Below are 27,286 nucleotides of genomic sequence, written 5' to 3'. Positions count from 1 at the left end.
AGGAGCGTTTCATTTAACTATTGGGAGGGGTGTTTTAATATAATTGTGTCCCTGCAGAAGCTCTCATAAAATTATTGATTAACATATGTGAGATAGTTAATGAAGTTATGTATCCATCCTGATGTTTGCTGGAAGCCATTCAGATCTTTGAGGACCTGTTGTATTTCATGTATTCATGCAAGGTCTGGAAGTCAGCATCTGTTTTAGATTAGATGACTAAGTCCTAATATTTTCTTTAAATTTATAATAAACTGTAGTAGTACAACTCTACAGTTATAGGACAGAACCTTTACAACAGCAGAAGGACTCCAGGTGAGACAGTGCTTTGAGGTGGCACTTTGTGTGGTATTCAGCTGCTCTGGTATCACTGTTAAACCTAACCCTAAAGAAGCCTTTAAAAAATCTAAAATTCTGTCATACTTTTTTTAAAAAACTTTGTTCTTGATGTAATGGCAGAAGGTATTTTTTAAGGTATTTATAGGAAATAAAAAGTTATTTATAGGAAATTACAAGATTCAGAAATCCCATCATTTTTAAGGCAATCTTGAAGGCTGAACTTGAGAAGTAATGGCATGAAGTAATGGCAGTATCTCTACTCTGGTCTCAGTGTAATAGCTCTATTTCTTGTGGTGGAATTTATAGCGAAGGAAACAAGCAATTTGAAAAAGTTAAACAAGTGATAATGTATCTCATTAATATACATGTAGTGAAAAGGTGCATTGTCCCATATGTCTGTGATTAAAACAAAACAGCTGCAACTACAGGCAAACTTGTAAACATTTGTATTAAATCCAGATGCAGACTAATTTGATTTGATCAATGCTTCTGACACTGTGTTAAATACCACTTTTGAAAGATGGCTTTGCTGGGTAGCAAAGATATTGACATCATTTAAGCATGTTACTGAATTAGTGCCACTGTGTACATGACTTTTAGATCTGAAAAGAGCAGAAGTACATGCAGAAATTAATCTTTTTGTGTCCCTTCTCTTTAGATGAACTTCGTCAAGCTATTGTGGCCATGATGAATAGAAAGGATGAACTGGAAGAACAGAATAGGTAGCTTTCCTTTTATAGTCAAGAGACACTATCATTTAAAAAAATGTGTTTTGTAATACAAGCTGTCCTTTATGTAAAGCTATGTGTAATCTTTTTATAATCTTTTTTTATGTATATGTTATTTTTCCGTGAAATTTAAGCCTAATACTTCAGTTTTCAACTGTTGATACTGAAGAGTAATGTTTACAGGTCAACTTTTTCCTTTGAATTTGAATCACATAAAACTCTTCCTATCTTGGAGGCTTTTGCCAGTTGTTTTTTCCAAAAGCAAAACTTGTAGCCAAAAGATTGTTAAGATAGCTTTCCAAATGAGTAAAAGTTTGTCTATATACAAACAGTCAGAAAATTTCCTTTTTTCCCCTTCTGGTGTCAGTGTACTGCTTATAGATTGTTCCTGAGGTGTATGGACTTGTGCTGAAGCACTGTAACCACATTATAAACTGTTTTCTGTAATAAATTCTTTCTGCATGGTGGTACAGTAGATACCATAATAATAGGTTGTGATTTGGACGCGTTGATGAGATTGTAATACAAATTAACAGTAAGCACTTAACAACTGTTTTGCTTGGGTACTTTTTCCTTGTAGCTTTTCATATCTTTGTATAATAAAATCAAGTGAATTTATTATGTTGAATAATGAAATATTAGGATGACATTATTGATATCATTCGGGCAACCTAGTCTGTGATTTGCAGAGTATCCTCTAATTCCTAGGTAGCAGTATTTGCAATGTTCTAACAGAGGCTGCTGCCTTCTTCCAGATCTCTGAGAAATCTGCTTGATGGAGAGATGGAGCATTCTGCAGTGCTAAGGCAGGAAATGGACAACTGGAGAAGGAAAGTAGCAGAACAGGAAGAACGACATGCCACAAAAGTCCAAGCCTTGGCACGGTAAGAAGCACTGAAAGTGTCATGAAAAATAACAGCAGTGAAAGAAGGGAATAAAAAATTCTGCATACAAGGAAAAATAATTTTAAAGTAGTTTAGTTTTCAGAAAAACATGAGTGATTTAGGACTGAAAATCCCATGGACTTTAGCTGAAATGTAAGCTGAAAAAAAATGTTTGAAAGATTTTTCTGACAAATTTAGTGGGTTTGTGGGTTTTGTTCTGTTAAGTGTTAACAGTGAGAGTTTAAAATATTAGTAAAACCACCATTACAGTTCCAGAGGGAAGAATATTAGTGAGCTGAACTTAGGACAACATTGAGTTTAAATTTAAAAAGTTATTAGACTAATATTATAAAATATAAGCCATGAATATAGCTACAGTTAGATAATGAGACTAGATACAAAGGAATACATGTATGTGTAAAGTAAATGTAAGATGACTTTTCTGTCTCCATATATTCCAGTTCTACCCTCTGTGTCCCATCCCCCCCTCCTTTTTTTTTTTTTTAATTAATTTTCATTCTACTTGATATTTGGGAGATTCTTGGTATAACTGTCTGCCCAGTCTGGAACAAATCACAATATCAAGGTCCTGGATTTTCTTCCTTCTATTGGATATATGATAATATTAATGTTGTTAAAGTACCTAGCACTGTCTGCAAACAGTATTTTCCAAACCTCATATCTGATACAGCTTTTAAATATAAGGTGCTGAGGAGTGGAACAGAAGCACTGTGTTAACATTTCTTGTGAACATCACTGTCCCAGAATAATGGAATGCTCATTCTAGTTGTATAAATGGCTATTTCGGTGCATGTGTAAAAAACAGGGTTTGTTTGTTTGTTTTTCAAAAATACACAAGTTAGATTGTTGGGATTCTAGCTTTCAGATCCAATGAGGACTTGTTTTGGGGACTATTACATTTTAATATTACTCCACAGTATTTCTTCTGGTAAATGTCTTGTATAGTTCCGCACTGAGATTAGTATGGTGACCTTCTCTCTTCTCAGCAGGTTATTACTTCAGTCAGTACAAATTGTGCTTGGAGGTCCTAGTGTCAGTTAAATTGACTAGGAATATTTGTGCCTTTATTGCTTTCAGTTATAGAGAATCTGTCAGCATCTGCTGCTGCTGACACAGATACCCTTCTGTACGTACCCTCACGTATATATGTAAGCAGTAAAGAATGGATTATGCATCTTCTTTAGTGACATTCCATCCGATTCATCTTCCTTCTGTCTGATTATTTAAGGATGACTTTTTTCCTTGGGCTGATTTTTTTTTTTCTTGTCCTGTTGTCAGGTTTTCATGGCTGACCACTTTATTAGCCACTGTATGATCAGCAACAGTTGTTGCTGAACAGTATAAACAGTACCAGTTTCTGAAGTGGTGCAGCTGCTTCCCCCTATCTCTAGGAAGGTCTAGAACTGGAACAGGTTGCTCAGGACCATTTCCAGTCAGGTTTTTAATATCTCCATAGATGGAGACTCCACAACCCCTCTAGGGAATGTTGTTGGCAGTAACCTGTTGGCAATGTTCTTCCTAATGTGGTGCAAGGCGCTCTTGGCTTTCTTTGCCGCGAAGGGTGCTTTACTGGCTCATGGTCAGCTTGTTGTCCACCAGAGCTCCCAAATCTTTCTCCACAGAGCTCTTTTCCAGCCCCCAGGTGTCTAGGTGCTATGGGTGCCTAGGGCTGTGCCTCCCTAGGTGCAGGACTTTGCATTTCCTTCCCCTCATTGAACTTTAAGGGATTCATCTGAGTCCAGTTCTCCAGCCTGTCCAGGCCCCTCTGAGTGGCAGCATAACCAGTCTGGTGTATCAGCTGCTCCCCAGTTTTGCATTGTCTGTGAACTTGCTGAGGGTGCACTCTGTCCCAGCATCTGGGTCGTTAATGAAGGTGTTAAAAAACATTGGCCCCAGTAGAGACTTGCCTTCAGCTTAAGTTTGTGCTGCAGCTATGCTGAAAAGAATTTTAACTCTCACCTTGTCTAAATGTAATTTGGCTAAAGAAAGACTTCTGAAAGTAAATGCAGTTGTAATAGCGCAACTTTCTTTTTCAAATTCTAAATAAGCTCTAGAGTAACTTACAATGCCTGAGATCTTGGGAATCACTTGCATGTGTAATAAACAACAAACCTATCCCAAATGTTGAAGTTAGTAAACTGTGCCTTATTGCAGAGAGGTGTTTGTTTTCTGCATGTGCAGGCAGAGTGCTTGTCAACTGTGAATTACCACAGCTGAGATTCCTATAAGCTTTTTATTGCACAGCAGAACTAGTATCTGAAAATGATAAATACAAAGCTTTCTTAAAAAAAAGTATTTAGAATTTTACTAATTGAGCTTTTGATGACACATCAAACTGAACTACTCACTTTGAGGGAGGGAAAGATAGGCGGTAAGTGGGTTTGACATTCATGTGATGTAGGGCAATGGAGACAATGCAAATACTTCATCATTTAATATTCACATTTCAGGTTATAGGAATTGTATATTCGTATTTCTTTGACTCACTTCCCCCACAGTTTTAGAATTTGCAGTGACATATGAGTGAATCAGATATTTGTCATGCACATACCTTTTTAAAGAATAGATAAGGAGCTTTTATAACGAGACTTAAAGAGATGCTCACTTAAGCTAATTATTTTTAAACAAGTTTATTTAATTTCTCTTATTGTTACAGTGGCTGGGTATGTTGTGTTGATAAGTTCTTCTGAAAGTCAGTTTACCTTGTCACATGGTAAAAACAGTGTTGGGAGCTGCTTAGGTACAACAAATTCTTGTGTCACCATTGGACTTTGGATACATTCCTTTAATAATTAATTGTAACTCATTTTCTAGAACATAAGAAACTTCACATAAAGTTATTTTGGAATATAGGTTTTTCTTCTAAATGCTTTTTGTTGGTTCACTTTTTACACTGTAGGTGTTGCTGGTGTAATAGGAAGAGTAGTAATTTTTTTTAATAAATAATACTTATACCAGGAGTTGGGTAAGCTGAATAATTTGAAGAAACAAAAATTTTGGAATTGCTTCTTAAGTGCTGCATAATAGATTAAGTGAGTGAGAGGAAACTAAGTTTCAGCTAATTTGTGGTAGTGAAATTGCACTGTTTACCTTGAAAACAATTGATCACATGAATGGAGTAGAGCAATTTCCTCAACTGTAACATTCTGAACATCTCAAGGCAAGGAAAATAATTCAGTAATGGTCTGACTATTGTAATTTGATGAATGAATATGCTTCACATTATGAGAGCTGATATTTATATGTGGGTCCAAAGCTCTTGTTAAGAATTTGATGTAAATATCTTCCTTAAAGCTCTGAGAACACAAATTTCAGTGACACATCAGTCAGTGTTGAAGTGATTACTTCTGGATATCTGCAAAATTGATTAATTCAGCTGGTCTTCTAGATTCTCTGAAAAGTCTCTGATCCGACCTCTACAAGCTTAGAGGAATTTTCCTGAGTTTCCTAAGTTCCTTTTGAAAAATAGAAAAATTCTTAGGTCATTTTAGTTTCAAGTACTGGCAATCTTATTCTTCCATGTGAAGTATTTGAATAACTGTTTCATAACAGTTATGATAATGTTTCAAAAGGAGCAGTCTCAGCATTCAACCTATTTCCTAGCCTTCTGATAGAATAAACTAAATTGACTAGTATAATTTTGTAAGCTGTTTTTTTATTTTCTTCTGGCTTCCCTCTGCCCCTTGTCAATGAGCCTTTCTCAGATTGCATGGACATACTGTGGCAATGACTTCTTGGCAGTGCTGACTTTTTTTAATTGAGATTCTTTTTTTTTTTATATGGAATACTATTACATTCCTTTGCAAGGCAAAGAAATTTATTGAAGTTGACTGTGAAATTGCATAATCTCAGATTGCATATTCTTAGATTCAGAAATGTTGGAGGAAAACATTTTACAAAGGACAGGCTTTGTAGCAAGGAAAGCAGACAGGAAGAGAAGATGATAATGCACTGTGTAGGGAAATGGGGGATGAGAATTTGATGGTGCTTTATCTTACACTTCTATGTACCTTCTGTTTACTGAAGATTCTGTAACCTAATCAGCCTCCTCTTACCTAATGTCGGTGTTATTTAAGCCACATTGCTTTTGGATTTAGTATTTTATATTAATCTGTTGTACAACACTTCATTCAGAGCCATAGCGCTTCAGTGATGAGTGAAATGATGTGTTGTGCATCTTGAAATGATTACATCACTTAACCTTAATAAGCTTCTTAGAGAGAGGAAAAAATATCTCTTGTCCCTGCTTGTGAAAACTAATTTGAATATTCCTATATTCAGTGATTTTTTTTTTCCTTCCTGCTTATTTAGTTGTTGACGTGACATGTCACAAGTTACAAAAAAATTTTATAAAAAGTCAGATACATTATTTTGTGAGGTAACAACTTCCTCATATTTCTTATCCACAGAATCATTTTTTACTTTTTTAGGTATGATATCAATGCTAAGATAGAATTCTTCCATAATTTAGATTTGAATGTCTATGTTGTAAAGCTATCATGAGAATAGTTCCCAGTTTATTGAACATACAGTGTTTATCCTGGTTTCGGCTAGGATAGAGTTAATTTTCTTCCTAGTAGCTGGTATAGAGCTGTGTTTTGGATTTAGGATGAGAGTAATGTTGATAACATACTGATGTTTTAGTTGTTGCTGAGCAGTGCTTACACCAAGTCAACAACTTATCAGCTTCTCACACCACTGCACCAGCTAGGAGGCTGAGGGGCAGAAAAGGTTGCGAGGAGACACATCTGGGACAGCAGACCCAAACTGGCCAAAGGATATTCCATAACATATTATGTCATACTGAGTATATAAAAACTGAGGGGAGTTAGCTGGCTGGGGCCCAGTGCTCAGGAACTGGCTGCGCATTGGTTGGCGGGTGGTGAGCAATTGCATTGTACATCACTTTTGTTTTGTATTGTTTTATCATTACTATTATTTTCCCTTCCTTTTCTGTCTTAAACTGCCTTTATCTCAACCCATGAGTTTTAACTTTTTTCTAATTATCCCTCCCATCCCACTGGGGGAGTGTTTAGCTGTCTGCTGGACTAAACCACAACAGAACAGTCTTTTTTGGTGCCCAACACTGGGCACGAAGGGTTGAGGTGACAGATCTGACCAAAGCGTGTTAAAACAGGTTTTTTTATAAGCATTCATTGTATTAATAGTTTTTGGTCATAGTGTTGATTTATTTGCTCTCAGAGTTGCATTATGTAACGCTTACTTGCTCTATGTGTTCCCTGTTGTGCTCTGTATCACTTCTGGGGGCTGGATTGAAGTTATCATTTTGCTGTACTGTGTTAATACTAGCTTATGATGAAATTACTGGTCAAGATACTAATCTGGTGTTTATACTCAGCATTGCTGTCATCTGTACTTTGGGAACCATCTCTTGGAAACTCTTAATAATGACACTCTACCTTTTCTCCTTGGACAGCCAGTTTATGGGGGAAATACCTTCTTCCATCTTCCCCTTCTCCGCCAGGCTGGTTACAATAGCCCTTGAGAATTCTGAACATCCCTGGGATGTTCAAACAGGCGTGTTCCTATTGCTATGTCTCCTGAATGTGTTCTAGGTCTTGTTTAGGGTTAAACAACTATTTAAGAATACCACCCAGAGATCTGCCCCAAGGCTGGATAGTTGTGAGTGGCATGGTGTGTAGGATAGTATGGGCAAGTGCCTAGGACAATGATTGCCTCCAGTGTTTTGGATTTTCACCCGTGAACAAGTGCAGAATCTGGAAAAACTAGTAAAATATTTGGATAATGTATGGTGTCACCCTGGGAATTCCAGACAGACACAAATTGCTGCAACGTGCTGGGGCCTGGCCCATGCCTACTGAGCCCTGTTCAACACTGTTCAGTACCCTCAAGGGGAAGAGAAGGTTTCTGGGTCTGATGACAAAGTGACAGACATTGCAGCTACTTCAACCCCAGTGACATGCACTGTGGCTGAACCAAAGAACCAACTGTGCCGCTATCACTCAGCTGCAGTGCCTTTTGCCCATGACAAGCAGTTAAGTTATTTGTTGTTACAGTTTTTTTCAGAGATTGTTTTTATACTATAATCACATTATATTGTATATAGTTCAACTTCCACTTCTATGACTAATAGTTCTCATTTTCCTGATTTCATTTAGGGTATATATGATTACAATGAACTGTGATCTTGCACCACCTCATAGCAGTATCATAAGATAATTTGGGTTGAAGGATATCTCTGGAAGTCATCTAAACCAACCTCTGTGTATAGATTCTACATATTCTTGGAGCACACTTTTTATTTCAATTAATTACCTTTATAGTTTTGATCAAGACATAGACATCTGTTGGGTTTTGTGGTTTTTTTTGTTTGTTTTGTAAGCCTGAATTTAGAAATAAGATGTTTTTAAGAGTAAGCTCCACAGAAAGCACTTGTTAGTATCTGATGTTTGTGCCAGAAACTTAATTACAATATTCTTCACGCCACTATAGTTGAGATACATGAGAAAGTACTCTTTTTTCAAATTCTTTTTTTTTACGATTCTGATTTTACAGAAGCCCTAGAGGAATTTTTGTATCTTTTTCAAGAAGCAATTGTGTGATGTGTTGGCTTCCCCCTCTGCCCTGTTAAGGTGTAGGAAAATAAGTCCTATAAGGGCTCTTGCTCTGCAACAAAAATCATAACTTAAAGGTATATTCTTTTTTAAATAAAATTTTTGGAAGTCAGCTTTTATAAAACACTTTCTTACTAGTATTCATTTGTATTAACAGCCAGAAATCTTATTTTGACGAACATAAGATGTATTTAATTGACTTGCATAGTAGACTTTAACTGTGCTTGGTGTATATATATATATGTGTGTTTGGTGTATGTATACATGCGTCAGTAAGCAGGACTATCCACAGAAACTTTGTGAGCATTACTGGAAAATAATGAATCTCCTTCAGTTCCCCTTGTCTCCCCATGGTTTTTGAAAGGGATGCTATAGCACAAGGAAGGTGGGGGAGATCTCAACTTGTGGGCCCTTGGTCCTTCTCCAAGAGTACAGCAGAAGTCCCAGCTGGGGGGCTGTTCCACTGCAGTGTTGCATATGAATAGCAGCTCTCTTCCATGTTGTCCTCGCTTTGATGTGAGAACATGCTGCTTGTTATCCTGTTACATTTATCCTCTCGATATGAGAGTCCTTAGGGAACAGTTGCTAGTTTTCCTGGCATGAATTAACTTGTGGGTGAGGATATGCATTTATCAGTAGTATTGCATGATATGTTTTCATTCGTTCCATACATAGAAGTTAGGTGTATGGAAAAAAAATTACCATTCTTCCAGTAGTTTGATTTTCTTTTAGGCAGGATTTCCTTAAATGCTAATTTTAAAATAATAGAATTGAGAGGAAGTGTAATTATTTTTGCTTCAAAATTATGCAGGGAATTGAAGGTATTTGACAACTTAGATTTATTATATAATTGATCATACCTTGTCATTCCAGATAGCTTTCCAAAAAATAAGCAAGTTTATTGTTGCTGAGGTGTTCTGTGGCTTGTACCATTCATGAATATTTGAAGAAAAAATTTTTTTAAACATGCCCTGATAAAAAGAGCTCTATAAATTAATGTATATCAGGATGGGCCCTCTTTGAAATCTAGCTAAATAGTAGTAATGAAAGAATGAGAAATAATAAGATGATAAAGAGACATTAGAAAATTGTGACTGGGGCATAGTATCCTGCTTTGAATTTTTGAATTTGTCTTGAATCAAAAACCTTAAGTGAGTTAAAGTCTCTCTGAAGTTCATCTGTACTGTAACAATTTTAAGTCGATAGGCACAATAGTAACAAATGGTTTGGATTTTTTTTTTTTTTTTAATGCTGTCTCAGTACAGACAGAAGGCACTGGTCTGTTCTCAAATGTAGAAATGATATGGTATGTGATTATTTTATGAGAATGCTTAATATATTGTCATTGTATACAGTTATTTCTGTGCAGGCATATTTATGCTTCTGGTGAGAAATCTTTTTGTCTAGCTGTCATACATTTTTTTTTTTTTTCATGAATGAATTATTTGGGCTTGTTTTGGTACAGTATATAGAATTAAACTGTGTTTCTGAATTTTTTTTCCTTAATCTGAATATCAGTGTCCATCTCTGGTGGAAAAACTGACTTTTTCTTCATACTCTAGGAAATGAAAAATATTACAAAATGCATAACATCATCAAGGAGTTTGTTAAAATTTGATAGTTGGGTAATCAATAGTTTCTTCTCAATTATTTAGCAATCTCCTACTAAGATTGGATAAAGGACTGAATAAAATTGAGGTTAGGTAGTTCAGAAAACTAATTTGAAATTCATAAAAATATGAATATAGTACCAGTCTAGGGCTTTAATATGTAAACGTGGCGTTGCTAACAGCAGCAGTTCATTTTGGTGTGTGTATATATATATATATATAATATGTATATTTTGTGTGTGTGTGTATATATATTGTATAATAAGGACCATCAAACATATTTGTATGTGTTTCTGAAATACATTCCTGTAAATGAAATGCATACCTTTTTGTGTATAATCTGCTTACAGCTTTCTGTAATCTGTTACATATTTAGCCTTTCATAATTCCTAGAGCTTCTGCTGCTCCTCTGGTGTGATTTTGACCTGCCCATTCTCTCTTACCAGTTGCAGGTTTGTTGTGTTACGTGCTGCATCTGTAGCACCTATGTATTTCTACTCTGGTATTTTCTTGAAGACTACTAAAAGTTGTCTGAATTCACTCTTTTGCAACACATTTTATGTTTCTTCTGTATAAACACTTCTGTCATGCTTGGTTAACTGCATGGGCTTAGGCAGATAATTGGATTTTCAGACATGCAATTTGTTAGCTTTACTTAAAATTCAATTGGTTAGAATCCTTTTTATTTCCTGCCTCCTCCTCCCCTGCAAATATAAACTGAAGTGCTTCATGTTGTTAGGTGGAGCTGTGGTAGTACCTGGTTTAAATACTTGTACATTCCAAAGAAAAGTGATACAGGCACTGAAATATAACAGTTGAAGAGACTAACTTAATTTCTTCTCTTACGGTTTTCATTTAGAAATGGTATGTGGAAAATTCTAACCTTGAATAATGTTGCTGAAGTACTGGTATTTTCTTAACAACGATAAAGTCTGTTTCTAAAGCTGAATTTTTACTTGCTTGACATTAAATACTTGGACAACTAATAAAATTATTATCTAATTTTATACTGGCCATTCTGAATTTCCTTCTCTAGTATCCCATCCTTATTTTTTTGATCGACTGTTGATTTAGATAAGACTGCATCATTTTTCTGCCATCAATTAATGAAAAGTTTTTGATTATGGGATAATCTGTTTTACTGATGTGTTTGTGGCCCTGGAAAACTAGTTTTCCGGGTCTCTGCTGTTGATGTATTGTTTAATGTGTAAGTCACTGTTTTTTTCATCTTGATGACACAACTTAGATAAAGCTTGTTGTTACAGATAGTATGTTTGTTTACATTGAAAGGGGCTTTCATCTATTTTGAGAGAACAGTAATATTTGTTTATTCTGTTCTTTTTATCAATAGAGAAAATGAGGTGCTAAAAGTGCAGCTTAAGAAGTATGTAGGAGCTGTCCAAATGCTCAGAAGAGAAGGTCAAACAGTGGAAGGTAAGATTAAAATGAAGGAAACAAAAATAATAAATCCATGCACAGGGTTTGTGTTACCATTGAGACAGAGTTTATTGGAAGCATAGGTATAGTAACCAAATGATGGAAGTGACTCCTAGACTTGTATCAAAACTGACAATATAAGAAAACCAGTGAACAGGCATGCTATGGTTTACAAGATTGATCCTGGAGTGGATGTGTGCAGATGACCAGCCACACAATCCTGTGCAAGCCCTGGTCCGTAATCAACACTTCAGCTACACAAAACAATCTAGTGGGGCTGGGGACATCATTCATACTTCCACATGCTACCCAGTATGTCATCACCCCTCCCCCTGCTGGAAAATATCAGCATCTGAAAAGCTGACAGTTATGTTTGGGAGCTGTCCCTAATGCATCTCTAACTGGGCTGTGTGCTGTTGTGTGAACAGTTTTGTAATGCAGATTAGTAACAAAAAAAATTAATGTTATGGGATGGCATACTATCAGATTACTGCTGAGTGGAAACAATGAAGAAATGTTTGCTTTCCTTACTGAGTCTTCACCAAAACAAATGAAATCATTTACATGAAAGTGGGGCTAGCGAGAGATAATTACAAGCCCTATTCATTGCTTCCAACTATGGTAGAGTAATATCTCCCAATAGAGAAAGTAACATATTTGATATCTTTCCTTTTTAGAAAAATACTGATGTACATTTTTGTACTTTTACAGAATATTTTCTGGTAGATTAGGTGGGCGTAGCTTTTTCTGGAAAGTTTCTTATTGAAAAAAAAGGATCAGATTAAAATGTAATTTATAAAATAACCTGGAATTTAGTGTGTTATTGAAACAGAGAAGTAATAATTTTGAGGAGAGAAAATTTAGTATCTCTAAATTATACCGTTAGTCTTGTTTTGGAGATCAGTGTTTGCGGACTGTTTGAAATAGTCTGTTTAAGATAAGACGTTTCACTTTCTTTGCTAAGTTGCTCTGACTAATAAGCAGATTTTTTTTATTTTATTTTATGTATCTGAAAGATAACAAGTTAAGTTACCAGCAGTGTTACCTGTTTTTTTTCTGTGGTGATGAGGTGTCCATAACAGGATTAATTGGAGTCCTGATTGTGACTCATCTGGTAGGACCTGTATTTCCACTGACTACAGAAGATGTTTTGAGAGATGAGGTGGCTTTTCAGAAATTAGTATTGTTTGTCTATTTAAAAAAAAAAAAAATTAATTGTCAATATTGTGGTCATATAACTGGCTGTATGAATTGAATACTATATTTTTTTCTGCTCTTAAGGGCTAGTTACTATACTTTTCTGTAGTTTAGAAACTTCATTCATCCTTGAAAAGATTTTTGTTAGTGAGAACACATGTTTTTACTTCCGACTTTGCTGGAGTGTAGTGATTCATATTAAGAATTATTCACGAAAACCATCGCTTAAGCTTCTTATAATAGCAGAAATTATCCTTCATTAGATACTGACAGTTTCCATGATGAGTGTAATTATAGGAAAAGAAAAAAAAATTCCAAGGCAAGCTATATTCTGCCATGTTAAAATTATGCAAATTAGTGAGTGATAAGAATAGAAACTGAGTAGGATGGTCAGATTTTATAGATGAAAAAGGGGGATGGAACAGTACCAACATTTCTAAAAATGAATACATACATGTATGCTTTATGCTCAAAGGATATTTAATCAATCCACAGTAATTTTCTGTAACACTTATCATTGGTGACTGGAATAATTTTCAGCTACATGCACTATGTGTGGTAATTTTTCTTACATTCTAACTTCACACATATTTTTATAAAACGAGTATTTTTTTCCTCTTAGCTGCTCTTGGTGATTTATGTGAAATTTTTAGTAGTACTGGGGCCTCTGACTCAAAAACATACTTAAGCGTGTAAATAATCCCTGAGAACTAATATGTTTAGATACACATGAAAAAAGGGGAGTGAAACAAAAAAAACTTTTTTCTTTTACAAGATTTATAGAAACTTGCACCCGTGGTTTATATACATGACTTGCAATGTCTTATTGTAGGCATTCATATTTTTCAGATGGGAGCCTCCGTAATTAAAAATATTGGAATTATTACAAAGAGGTATTTGTACTTTTCAGTACATATATCGTTGTGTAACTTAAGGCAAATTATTGAATTCCAATTGTGGTATAACTTAAAAGTGACTGTAACAATTTGCCTTAAGTAATTTTGTTTTTAGTTACCTTACATGCTTAGAAGGATTACAGAGTATATTTACAAGACCTGTTTTATTACTCTGTTCTGAGATTATGACAATTTTGTGAAGAAAATAAAGATTAAGAAGTTAGTGTTTTCTCTGCTTTTGTCATTTTAAGTTAAAATTCTTCTTGGTTTCTTATATACTAATTTACATGCTCATATGTTAAGGTTCTTGACTTTCAGCCTTGCATGCAGACAGGGACATAGAGTTCTGATCTGTTTAAATCTGGAAAAATTAATTTTCCTCTTGCTGTAATGTTCGGAAATTGTCTTCATCAGGGCAGTGTAAACTGTTAAATACTAACTTCAATGCTGCCCTGTGTTACAATGAGTAATTTCAACAATGCTTAATCTTCTTCCAGATGGTATCAAAACAAAAGTCTTAAATGCATTGTAGATTTTAGAACACTGTGTTTAAACTTTCTGTGAAACTATTTCGAAAGTAAAAGTAAATTGAGGTTTTGCTGTTATTTTTATGACTACAAATAGAGAAGAATCTGTTTGCTAAAATAGTCAGCTCAGATGCTGTTCAGTATGACTTTTAAACAGTTTCCTAAGCTGATAAATGAAACTCAGCATAATACTTCGCCTTGCAGTGACTTAAAACCCCCCCAAAACGCTCAGCAAATGTGATTATAAATAAATTGCCCAGAAGTCAGAACTGTGTCTATTTCAGAATGTCATAGCAGCTTTCAAAATGACTGATCACTGCAACAGACTGAGCATATACAAATGATGTTGGTATTTAAGAATTTATTAAATGAGCATGCTGATTTCTCAGCCACCAGCAGGAGTTGGATGTGTACCATTTTTCAGATCTGCTTAGGTACAATAATGTTATGTATGTGAAAATGCTGGTCTTGGAAGTTTTCAGCTGAAGAAATTTGAGCAAGTTTTACAATAAATAGCTCTTAAAATAGCTTCAAAATTCACTTAAAATAATAGTAAACTTCTGAATATATATATTCTTATTCGAAGCAAAAGTCACTTCCCATGCTCAAGAGTATTTAGTCAGATGAATTATGGTGTCTTTTCTATCTACCTTATAGTTGTTGTATATATAGTTTAGATTTTGAAAAATGGTTAAAGTATTTGTTAAACATCTTTTTTATTAGGGCTTCTTTACTTTATATATGCTAACTTTTTTTTTTAGAAATTCATGATCTGTGAGGAGAAGTTGAATTGGACTTTGTGTTACTTGGAAAAGAGGAGACTTAGAATATGTCTTAAAGTGTTCATCAAATACATAAATGAGAACTAGGAACAGGAATAGAATAAACTGTAGTTCTCATTCACTGAGAATAAGAAAAGAAGTAATGGGCTTAAATGGCAGGTGAAGGAAGTTTGATTAGCTATCAAGAAAATCTTTCTGAGAATAATACTTAAATTTAAATAGATTGTGCAGGGAAGCATGAAATCTCCATTATTGGAGGTTTCTAGGAATAAATTAGACAATTAACTGCCAGGAATGAAATAACTACAGCTGATTCTGCTTTATGCAAAACCATGAAATACTAGATGAGGTATGGAATGTCCATTCTCAGCCCTATTTTCTGTAATTTTTATGATATGTAAGTAGTCTGTACAAGTAATATGAAGTGGTATTTTGGAAGAGAAATAGAAAAAAAGACCTAAGATTGAAACATAGTCATATTTTTCAAAGGCTTTGGGGAGGAACTGCAGTTAACTATCTAAATATATTAGGTAGCTGTAGTCACAGAACAACCAAATGCTTTGAGTTTGCATTTTTTTCTGTTGAGAGTTCCTGTCTAAATATTGCTTATGGGAAAGCTCCCTGCAGCATTTGTATTTTAGCACTTGTAACACTGTTTAATAGTTCATCCTGTTTTGATACTTCTAATAACTGTTTCTTTTAGAGCTATTACTTCTAAATAGCTTGTCTTAGATATTTATGTAATTTAACCTTTTAATTTGAGGTGTCTTTTTTGTTTTAGTTCTGTCAAACATTTGGAGCACTGATGGTGAATTTACTATTCCAGAGCAAAAGCAAGTAGAAAACAATGAGGAACTAGCCAGCTCTTATGAAAGAAAATTGATTGAGGTAAAGTTTGTACTGCACAAATTTTATGGAATCATAATTGTAACATAACATTTGAAGCTGTAAATAGTTTCTTTGCTTAGTTGATATTTTTGTTGATATTGAGAAGTCTGATTTTAGCTTTAAAAAGAAAACAATGAAAGATTTGATTTTCAGGCTTCTGTGGTTAAAATACAGATTTGTTCATTTAATTTCATAGCATGTTTAAAGCAACTCAGATAATTAAAAATACTTTTTCTAATGAGGGAACATGTTTATAGTTCGATATTAAAATGAAGATGTTAATAAATAAAAGTTCCTTAAGGTTGTGAGTGATGGTGGTGAAGTTGGAAGCATCACAGACAACAGGTTTCATGTACAAGGTACAGTACATTATTACAGGCATTGCTGTTTTGTCAGTTGAGCTTTGAACCGAGGACATACTCAAATCCGTAGCTTTTTCTGTGCTTTCATACTGTTTTCTGATTGCCAAGCTGTGCTTCATTTTTATATTGCTTTACTGTGTAGCTTATTGAATACTGCAGTATGGACATGGATGATGGAATCTACTAGTTCTGTTGATATGACCATGTTAGAAAAAGTTCTTCATGCAAGATTCACTTTTAAGACTAATGTAAAATTCATAAAAGGAAAAAAAAAGAAAGATTAGGGTTTCATCCTATATTTAAATACAAATGATTTTCCAGACAAAAGTAATGAAATTTAATATCTAATACCCATATCTCCTATTAAATATTAAATGAACATTTTTATAAAAAGTAAAACAATTATCTATGTCTTTCTCTTGCCCAAAATACTCTGAAATTGGATACTCATATTAACTGATTAACATGAAGATGACTAAAAATGCAGGTCATGCATCAAAGAGATTAATACAGTTCTTCTAAAACATTCATACTTGGTTATCCTTTTCTCATAGGACCATGTGAAACTAATTCCCTCCCTAATGCATACCTTTGGTTGGGTTCTTCTGACTCCTTTCCTCTGTTCTGTACCTATCAAAAGAATATCTTAATTAAGAACACAGGTAAACTATCTTTCAGCTTTAAAAGCATCCTCCTTAGTTCTACTAAGTTTGTTCTGCATGTTCAGAAATTTGTTGCTAACACTTCTGAATTTGTGGAAGACAGTGTTAGCACTAGCACTGATGACACAACAGTGGATACAACCACTGCAAAACCTTGTTGCAAATCACATTCCAAAGAGGAAGTGTGCATCTGAGTCTCACTAGTCTGTAACAGTATCTTCACGTACTCAAAATAGCATTTAATTCCCATAACAATTCAGATGTATTTAACAAAAGTCATTACTACTTTTTCTCTCTGCAAATGAAGATGTGAAGTGTTACTTTCAAATGTTAGCCTGCGTGGTGTTCCAGATTGAGGACTAGGATAGATACCACTTTTGAATGCCATTCTGGCAGTTCCATTCAGCTAGAATTTGGTCTGAAAAATGTTCAGACTTTAAGCATTTAGTAACTGTTACTTTGTGACTATTAAACTATTTCTACTGAAGACAAAGTTTCCCTTGAGTTTCTTGTTAGCTGATCAGGATATCGAAGTCTCCCCATAGAAAAATGACTCGCTGTCAAGAGAAAAAAAAGACAAAAAAGTTCTGATGAGTAGAGATATTTTTTTTCCTCCTGCTTTTGCATTGAAAATGATTTTGTTCATAATAGTGAAGAAACTTTTAGTTTCTTACCATATTTGTAAAAAAGTTTGTATTTACCAAAGTTATTTAATAATGATCTGTAAATCAGTTGGTTTAACCAAGTGGATGGAGAAAAGTTGCAACTAAGAATTCTGAAGGAGTAAAGAAACTTGTTATGCTTAAAACAAAATTATGCAGATTTTTTTGTAAAAATGTTTCTAGTATTATGTAATGTTCTATTTCCTTAGTGGAACGTCTATTTAGCTACCACAATTTCTTCTAACCTCCAACTCGAAACTTGTTGGGGTATTGATAGGTCTTTGGATACCTCTAGCAATTCCCACATTTTCCGATTTCATATTCTTTGGGATTTGAATGCTGTTTGTTTTCGAAGAGAAAGTAGGTTGAATTCTACAACTCTCAAGCCATGAATAATAAAGTGTGCTTCAAGTAATCAGAAGTTATGTTTTGGTCCATTGCTATCCATTGTTAGCATAAGTTTGTATGTAAGGTAAAATATGTTTCTTTGCTTTGTCCTGCTTATGAAGGTTTGTCAGAGTAACATCACCGTTTTCCTGTGTTATGCACCAAGGGAGAGACAAATTCTTCATAGTTTGCCTTGTAGCAGTTCTTCATAGTTTGCATTGCATCTAAGCTCAAACAATTACTAAAAACTTGCTGACGTGTTAGACCTGATATCAAGAAGGATTTTAAATGAAGCAAAACTGACAAAAAACCTGAAACAATTGTAGTGTTTGTAAATTTTCTGACAAAATTTAATTGTGGTCAGATTGTTACCTGTAAGATACTGTTTCCAGTTGCTCTGTGCTTTCTCTTTGTGGCTGTAATGAACTAGTAAAGGTATCTAGAGAGAACAAGACTTAAACTTTCTTTGCAGTTTCAGTCTTTGATGATTTTGTACTTTTTATAAAGAGTAATTTTAGTGATGGACTTTAACCTGCATTTCATCAAAGTTAAATTGTAGGTTATGCTCACGATGTACTAAGTAGTATTACGAGAGAGTTCTGTTAAAGACTCAATCAATGACACTGAATTTTCAGTTTCCTGGAATAGACTGTTCTTGTCAAACTAGGGAATAAGGAGACTAGCTCCTCTGCTGGAGTAACAGGCTTTTGATGTACTGAAACTTGTATCACAGTATGTTAATCCCTTGTTGTTCTGCAGAAACACTTACTCTTACAGGAATGTTGGAGAAAAACAGTTAAAAAAAGGAAAGACCCTTTCCAGCTCTCTAAGATTTTCCATGTAGAAGCCTGTACAAGAAACATTTATAGGAGCTGGAATTTTTCTACATAAATTAACTAGGAATTGTTCAGGTTTTAAGTTCCATAGAAACCTGCAGTTAGCTTTTTAATGACCTTGAAAATGCTCTTGTACCTTTTCCTACTCATAGGAAAGCTCATAGAGTTACCTTTTTATGTGGTAGGTGTACTACTGTATTTTTAGGCCTGACAAAATAATTTCTGAGCATTTGGTATATGAGGTTGGGAAATTAGTTTTCTTACATGGAAGGTGCAAATGTTGGTCATGTGAACTCAAAATGTGAATCACTTTGTTCAAATAAGTACACTCAGTAGATTAGAGTTGAACGTTTATTTCTGAATATTAGATATTCATGAGATCTGCCATCTGTCAAAAAGGTTAAGTTTAATGTTTTAAAAATTCCTGAAAAATTATGCAGCTCTTCTGAAAAGTTGAATTGTTTCAAGCATTTGAAACAATATCTATGAAAGGTAATTTTGGGTATTAAGCCAAGCTTTCACCATTCTGGAGAGTTTCACTTCATGAATTTTCATGGCCTCTTTCTTGTTGAACAAGTAATTCATTGGCCATGTTACTGATTATTTTTACTCAGACTGCCTTCTAGATTTTCGACTTTAATGTCCTTAGTTTCATTTCTTCTCAAATGACTTCAAGTTGTGTTGAGGATTGGTTTTGAGCCAGCAATTACACAAAAAGAACCAATTATGCCGTGTATCACTTTTGTTGGGTAGGTGGCTTTTCTAAACGCCTTTTGATGAATTTTATTCCTTTCACATATAATGGAGTAAGGAGATAGCATAGTATGTGAAAAGCAGTTGTGTGACTTTCTTTAAGGTTCTTTGTGCTGCTGTCATTGTTAGTAAATGGAAGTTCAAAAGAAGCCTTTAGGTCTTAAAAAGTCTGGAGATAGATTGTAAATTAATTTTGCTCAGATTTATTTTTTGAGTAGTATCCTATCAGATAATTAAAGAAAGTTTCTAAATATTGGAAGATTTTCAAATGTAAGGATATGGCTTTGTTCATGATGCAGTGCATGGGTTTGGGGTTTTATTGTTACAGAATCCCATCTCAAAATAGTAAGCTATCTGGTCAGAGAAGGTACCTTAAATCACTAAAAGCTTTGCCAAAAAGTCTCAGCATCTTTGGAGAATTGTCTCTCAGTTTAGCGTAACAATATACTGCAATTTCCTTACTATGTCCTGAACTGAGGTCCTGAAATGGGGAATTTTGACATTATAGCAATTTTGGTAATGTCTGCATAAAGTGCTACTTATTCTTCAGCATGAAATGATTGTGTGAAAAGGCTGTGACAGCCACAGAGCAACTTAGTTACCTGCTTAAAAAATGAAAACACCTCTAAGAAGAATTATTTCACTGCTTGTCACTTTTCTTCTCATGCTTTTCTTCTAATAATAATTTTGATTTCTTCTTTTATTACTTGTGATCCCCAAGTGATTCTACAAAGTATTGGTAAACCTAGAACCTTCCACTATATTAACAGTATGTGCTCTTACCTGTAAATGACATTCTAAGACAGGAATAAAAAGAACCCTTTCTTTAAGAAAAACTCTGAAATATTAAATAATGTAGTTGAAGACTTCTCTGAGCACCATTTCATTGAACTGCATGACCCTTTTTATTGGAAATCAATGAAGGTAAGTTTTGTTTCTTGGACAGGATTCTGTAAAGACATGGATTTTTTTTTCTCCTAGATAGTAAAGTGTGTACAAATAAAATTATTAAATAATAGTGCTTGCTTGCTTAGATTTAACATTTTCTCAGAGGACACGATTGAAAAACAGGCTTTTGTGAAACAAACAAAAAAAATCTTTGGCTCTTGTTAGCATTGAAGAAACACTGCAAGTTTGATCTCTTTTGTTTGTATCTCTTGAGTCAGTCATACTGTTTACTGACATTGACTTTATTAGCATGCTTGCATTCAGCATGAGATTTCATTCAGCAGGCAAATGACATCAGTGCATCAGCAGACAATGATATTCTGGAAATTATTATTTTCTTATTTAAAGGTCTTAGCTTGGCATGCAGCTTTGTTACTAGATGTTAGCTGTGTTTGAAGTCATTATAGAAAACATGTCTTAAACTAGTAAATTGGCCAGCACTTTTTCTGTGGAAGCCCTTCTGTAGCTTTTGTCAATTTAACTATTACTGAAATACAGTGAGATGTGTTTTCATCTGGGCAGTACACCTTGGTACAAGGATAGACTTTTTTTGTATTTCTTAAAAGAATTTATCTTATTTCATAATTGTGAAATATGCTTTTATATATGTATGTATTTATTTTCTCAGTAAGAATTTATGTCCAAATGACCACCCTCCCAACTCTGATAAGCTGTTTACTCCCAAGGGTGTGCAATGCACAGTTTTAGTTAGTAAGTGCAATAGTACTAGAAAAAGTCAGCTGACAAGAATTATTTTTTGTGCACCTCTTGAAATGTAATACATAGTTTGCTGAATGATGTGTATAGCATCTCTCTCATTGACAGACTGGTCCTGGCTGAGTAAGATGAAGTGTTTTGTTTTCTGTGGCAAGAATGATGCGCTCATGAATCACCATGCACTTTAACAGTGATCCATTTGTTAATGTACGCATTGGTCAGGTTTTTTTATTTTTTTACATATTTTCTTTCATCCAGATCACTTTACTCATCTGACAGTCTACCAAAATGAATGAACATGAAGAGCAGCAGTATTTTTTGGTCACTGCTGAAGATTTCCTTATTGTAAAACCTTGGACACAGCAAACACCAAGGTGCCTCTAGAGGATGGCAACAACTGCTGAATATGTTACCTAACTATGTTAATCTATCATGATTTAAAAGAAAAAAGGATGGTTAGCAGCTTAGTAACAGAGAGTTAACTAGCAAGGGCAAAGTGACAGCAAATTAGTATCTGGAATAGTGAAGCACAGATTGATGTGACTTTAAGTAGCCCTCTCCCAGGAGGGGGACTACTGGGGTCCGAAAGGTGTTGGCTGATGGTGCTGGAAGTCTTTTTATAATTGCAATCCGAACACAGTGTATGGTGGATAACAAGGATAAAACTGTGATGACCAAGAAAAGAAACATTTCTGTTATGCTTTTGTGGCTCCACAGTCTTTAATAAATACTGGATCTGTACACTGTCAAGTCAGCTGAGCTCCAGTTGGTTTGGATGAGGTGTGGAACCACAACTGCATTTGTGTAGCTATAACATAAAAACTTGTGCCAGTTTGGTTTTGTTGTATTTGAGCAAGTTATGGGAGGACAGTTAATACCTGGTCTAGTGCTAGGTAAAAATTAGTCTGCCAACATTTCTTTTGAAAAAATTTGAATCATCAAAGTTATTTACACTAGATATTTTGTGGCATGCAAAATTACTTTTTTTGAGTCCATGCTTTTTAGTATCCAATAATAAAGCTAATTTAGCTCCAATTCTTGTTCTCTTGGAGTTGGGCTATGGAATGTATATGAAAAGTGGTCTCCTGATAATAACTGTGTCTCTGTACTTCATTGCTTATGTCAGATTATCTTATGAATGCTGGTTGCACATTCGAACTATTTTCTGTTAGCTCATGAAAATAATCCTGGTAAAGGGATAATGAGTTGCAATTCAGAACAGCTGTCTCAGCACAGTAGATGAGGTGAAACTTTCCTCTAGGTGTGAAATGGGAAGCTAAAAAGATCTAGCAAAAGTTAATGGTGTTGTTTAGAGATTTGTGTAGTTCTTTATTGGTTAGAACTTTTGTCTTGGGTTTGGCTTTTGCTGTGAGGATACATGAAAGGATGCAGCAGGTAGAAACATAGTCATTTTTACCCCTCTTATTAAAGCTTATTAAACTCATTATCCTGTGTATCTGATTTTGCTTTTTCTGGTTACTTTCAATTTCTGTGGCCAGGCACAGGTCCTGTCAGAGTAGTGTTTTTTCCTGTTCTGTTAGTGCTCTTTTGTATGTCAGGATTAGTCTTGGTGACTGTGAGCAATTGACAAAACCTGTGAAATATTGCAAGCATTAATATGTAGTTCATCTGATGTGCACAGTTTCCAATGTATTTTGAATTGAAAGCTACAGCTTATTTTCTTCTTGTTGGTTTTGATGAATTGTGACTTGTGTTTACCTTATATAGCTATAGTAAAAAACCAACCAAAGAAGAATCTACACATCAAAAGCCCAACAAACCAAAACAACCAAAACCCAACCTTACTCTTAAATGGACCTTCAGTGTGCCTTGAACCAAGTAACTTGCTTGCAGATGGAATATCAAGAATACAAAATAGAAGTTTTGAAAAAGAAAGCAATGACTAAGCATTTTACGGTTATGTCACCGAAATCAGGAATATGAAACTCCTTAACACCAAGGTAGCATTATGAAGCAGGCATTCTTTATTGCAGTGCTGAATGCACAGGGGATCGCTCCACGTAATGTGCATAGCTTCCTTCTCTCAGGTAGCTCTTTTTATGCAGTAAATGTATACATATTCAACAAATTTCACAGAAAAAGACATAAATATTTATGAGATTACCCAAAACAAATTACAATATTCCCACTCCCCCTCATACATGGCAATTGTCCAGAGCAGGGGTCTTTGGTTGTCTCAGGGTCTGCAAATTCACCTGCTCCTTTATTCAGTTGAGTTCTCCTTTGTTGAGTTTGGCTAGAGTTCTCCTTTGTAGTCCCAATATATCATCTTAAACCAGGTTATCTTGGTCTCTTACTGTTTCTTGCCCTGGAATCACTGACCTTGGGCTGGTTTTCCTTCATCCTCCAGGGCTACCTCTTTGTTAGAACCTGAATTTATTGCTTACAAGTATACAAAGATTAGTTTCAAACTAACGAGGTACCTTAACACTAACTGTTCGAACCTAGGATGCATGACTACTTATAAGTTCTTAAGTTTAAAGAACTGTAAGTTCTTAAGATTAAATCTCTATCCTTCTGTAACAGCTATATCAATAGTTTTGCCTGAACTGTCTGTCATTTTGAGTTTTACTGTTTTTTTACTTACAGAAAAATGAAATTACTAGTATTTAGTAGGATACCTGCTCTTTTTATGAAGACCTTTGGCTTTATTTCTGGTGAAAAATGTAGAAGTATGTTGATTTTTGAAAAAGGGCATCCTCATGGGAAAAGTATACCTTCCTTCTCGGTGCTTCCACTGAGAGCAAATGGAAGCAGTTTTCAGTTCTGTCTAGAATTTCTTGGGACACGCATTTTTTTTCATATTGTGACAATTGAGGAAAGATGTGTATACCCGACAAAAAGCCATTAATTCAGATGTGGCTTGTGCAAAAACATTTATGAATTTTAGGTGGAAATTATATTAAAGAAAACCTGAGTTCCACTCAAACAACCTTGAAAAAAACTTACTATTTTTTTCTTGTTGCCAGTTGTCAGAAGTCTGTTTCTCTACTCTAAAACCATGTCATTCTAAGACAGATTGTATCATATGCTTGGTGAAACATTCCTAGCGTGTTTCTCCTCTCCCTGAGGAGAAAGACTTGTGGGTGTTGGTTGACAAGAAGCTCAACATGACCCAGCAGTGCACGCTTGCAGCCCAGAAAGCCAGCCGAACCCGGGGCTGTATCAAAAGCAGTGTGGCCAGCAGGCTGAGGGGGGTGATTCTCCCCCTTTGCTCTGCTCTGGTGGGACCCTGCCTGAAGTGCTGCATTCAGCTCTGGGGCCCCACCATGAGGAGGACACGGGCCTGCTGGAGCGAGCCCAGAGGAGGCCATGAAGACGATGAGAGGGCTGGAGCAGCTCTCCTGTGAAGCCAGGCTGAGAGAGTTGGGGTGGTTCAGCCTGGAGCAGAGGAGGCTCCGGGGGGACCTTACAGCACCTTCCAGTGCCTCAGGGGGCCGGCAGGAAAGCTGGAGAGGGGCTTTTTGCAAGGGTGGGAAGCAACAGGACAAGGGGTAGATTTAGATTAAACATAGGAAGAAATTCTTCACTGTGAGGGTGGTGAGACGCTGGCCCAGGCTGCCCAGAGCAGCTGTGGGTGCCCCATCCCTGGCAGTGCCCAAGGCCAGGCTGGATGGGGCTGGGAGCAGCCTGGGCTGGGGGGAGGTGTCCCTGCCTGTGGCAGGGGGGTTGGGACTACGTGATCTTTAAGGTCTCTTCCAACCCAAACTGTTCCGTGATTCTATTTTTGAAGTTAACAGCTTAGTATTTTGCTGTGGAACGTTAAGTGGTATTTACCTTTGTCACTTCTCTGGAGGTACCTCTTAAATGCCGTCATGCTGGACAACATAGCTGCTGTGCTATCAGGCAGAGGAGTAGACTTAGACTTTCTTTTGACAATAGGTCTTTAGAGTTCTGTTAGTGTGGAATCTCCATATTTTACATTAGCCTCACTTTCCCTTCATGATGAGGGTTTAGGCTCTTTAAGCATGCTTTCTGATATGACCAGGATGAAATCTCGATGATCATCTGGTCAAAGGAAACTTACCTCATTTGTACTTAATTTTTCTGCTTTAAACATATTTTCATGAAGAAAAACAACTGTAAAGATAACTGAAGTCCCAATAGGGAAAGTTGTTGCTTAAGCTTTAGAGTGGAATGAATAAAGGAAGATGTGGCAACATAAAATATAACTGAAAGGATGTAATTATAAGGAGACCTCTTTATTGTTTTTAGCAGACCTTGATGCAGGAAAAGTTAGAGGAACCTATTGCTATTCAGAAGTATATCTCATTGCTCCTTTTGGTTTGCTGTGATGGTAATACATTTTAGTTTGACAAGAAGAAGTGTTGAATTAGCTTAATTACTAATAAAAGTGATTTTCACAAGTAACATCCTTGCCAATTTGTCCTTTTGATAATATATAGCAAGTGATCTGCTGTTTTATTTGCTGTTAATTTTTTTTTTTTTATTATTTAACTTTGCTAGGGACACTTACAAATTTTTATGTTACTTCCAGTGTTTTGAGAGAGCTGTTGAATTTACATATTAATTGAGTCTGCAAGTAGAAAGTTATTTCAAGGACATCCAAATTAGAGGGAAAGAAAAGAGTTAGATATTACATCAGATTGGATTTTGTTCTTTTAGAGAAAGGCACTGGAAAATCAAACATGATTTCAAATATGTCAACTTCTGAGTTTTGCATCCATTCATAAATTTGTATATTGCTTTTGATAACCAATCAATCACTTTCTCTGTGCATTTGCAACTAGTAGTGTACTGCATCTTTTTGTATATGAAATACAAGGAGGTTCTGCCTCCCAGCCCGGGCTCTCTGTAATTAACAATGACCTGCTAATATTAACCTGAATCAGAGATGGGCTTATGATATTCTTAAATATTACACCCCTCACTTTGAATTGAAATGATTGGTTAAGCTAGTATGGAAAATAATATATACAGAGTTAATGACATTATTTCTCTAGTGAAGTTGACAGTTTTGTTTGGTGCATAACTCTTTGAAATTTGTGAAGCCAAGCTGCTTGCTAAGTGGCACCTACTACGTTAGTCATAATGCAGAAGTTCATACAGATTTAGGTATCTTTTTTTTTTTTCTTTTCACAAAATGAGCTTACTAATTCTTAACAAGTGAAGTCAAAGAACCTTTGTTATCAAGGATGATGTTGAATGAACGATTAAGATATGAATATATAGTGCCATTAATTGATAACATGGGAACCCTAATGTTCTGATTTTTATCAGGAGGTGGCAGAAAAGAGTAATTATGAGGCTGGTAAGTTGTTTTCTCTAATGGAATTAAGTGCAACAGAAATGCTTGACAAGAAAAAACGAGAAACAGTAAATTAAAGCTGCTTTTAGTACCCTATAAATAATAATAATAATAAAAGCTTTTGATTGTTGAAACTATATTAATACTATGTTAAACCTTTGGACTTCAGAAAGTGAGGGGTGCAACTAAGTGGGTAATTCAGACATGTTACAAGCTTTTTGTATTGCAATGTGTAAGATAAAGCATCAATATTAATCTAAAACTGGTTATGTAATCAGGCAAACAAATATGTTTGTCTATTTGGGTTTAAATAATCTCTCTGTGAAATCTTTAACTTTTGTACTTTTTATTGTCCCATTGCAAGGAAAGTTGGGTTTTAGTTCAATTACTTTTACTGGTTTTTAGCTTGTAATTTGCTAAGCATTTCAGAATCGTTTGTAAATTCAGAATTAATGAGAGATACCGGTCTAGACAATTCATATCTAGGCTTAGTTTAGCTCTTTTTGTGTAATTGCCACACCGATGAATTACTGGATTTGAAGGACTATCTCTTATACAGAAAGAAATTGGAAAAGAATACTTAAGTTCAACTCAAGTATATATATATATTTTTAAAATTTTTATCAATGATGTCAGCTCCTAGCTTGTCAAAGTGAAGCTGTTATTTCTGTTTGATTATGTGTAGGATACAGGTTTTCTGGAACAAAGCACTAAAGTAAAAGCAAGTACTAAATTAAACAAATTGAATTAAACTGCTTTGTTTTGGG

The 27,286-nt window shown here is 35.1% G+C and overlaps 1 protein-coding gene across 2 annotated transcripts in view; it reads left to right on the top strand.

The window, feature by feature from the left end:
* The window catches only part of SNX29 (sorting nexin 29), a 103,921-nt gene that overhangs the window by 33,655 nt on the left and 42,980 nt on the right, over window positions 1-27,286 (top strand). For both annotated transcript variants that reach the window (XR_005827833.1, XM_040593847.1), the window contains exons 12-15: window positions 995-1,058; window positions 1,820-1,948; window positions 11,527-11,609; window positions 15,796-15,902. Coding sequence is in view for 1 of the 2 variants with exons in the window: in XM_040593847.1 (XP_040449781.1) it covers window positions 995-1,058; window positions 1,820-1,948; window positions 11,527-11,609; window positions 15,796-15,902 (383 nt within the window). In the remaining variant the exon portion in view is untranslated. The remainder of the gene's footprint in view (window positions 1-994; window positions 1,059-1,819; window positions 1,949-11,526; window positions 11,610-15,795; window positions 15,903-27,286) is intronic.

Source organism: Falco naumanni, chromosome 4 (assembly GCF_017639655.2).
Source record: "Falco naumanni isolate bFalNau1 chromosome 4, bFalNau1.pat, whole genome shotgun sequence".
In the NCBI taxonomy this organism is placed as follows: Eukaryota; Metazoa; Chordata; class Aves; order Falconiformes; family Falconidae; genus Falco; species Falco naumanni.
Note: the sequence above shows the minus strand (reverse complement) of the source record. Positions and strands in the feature narration are given on the sequence as shown.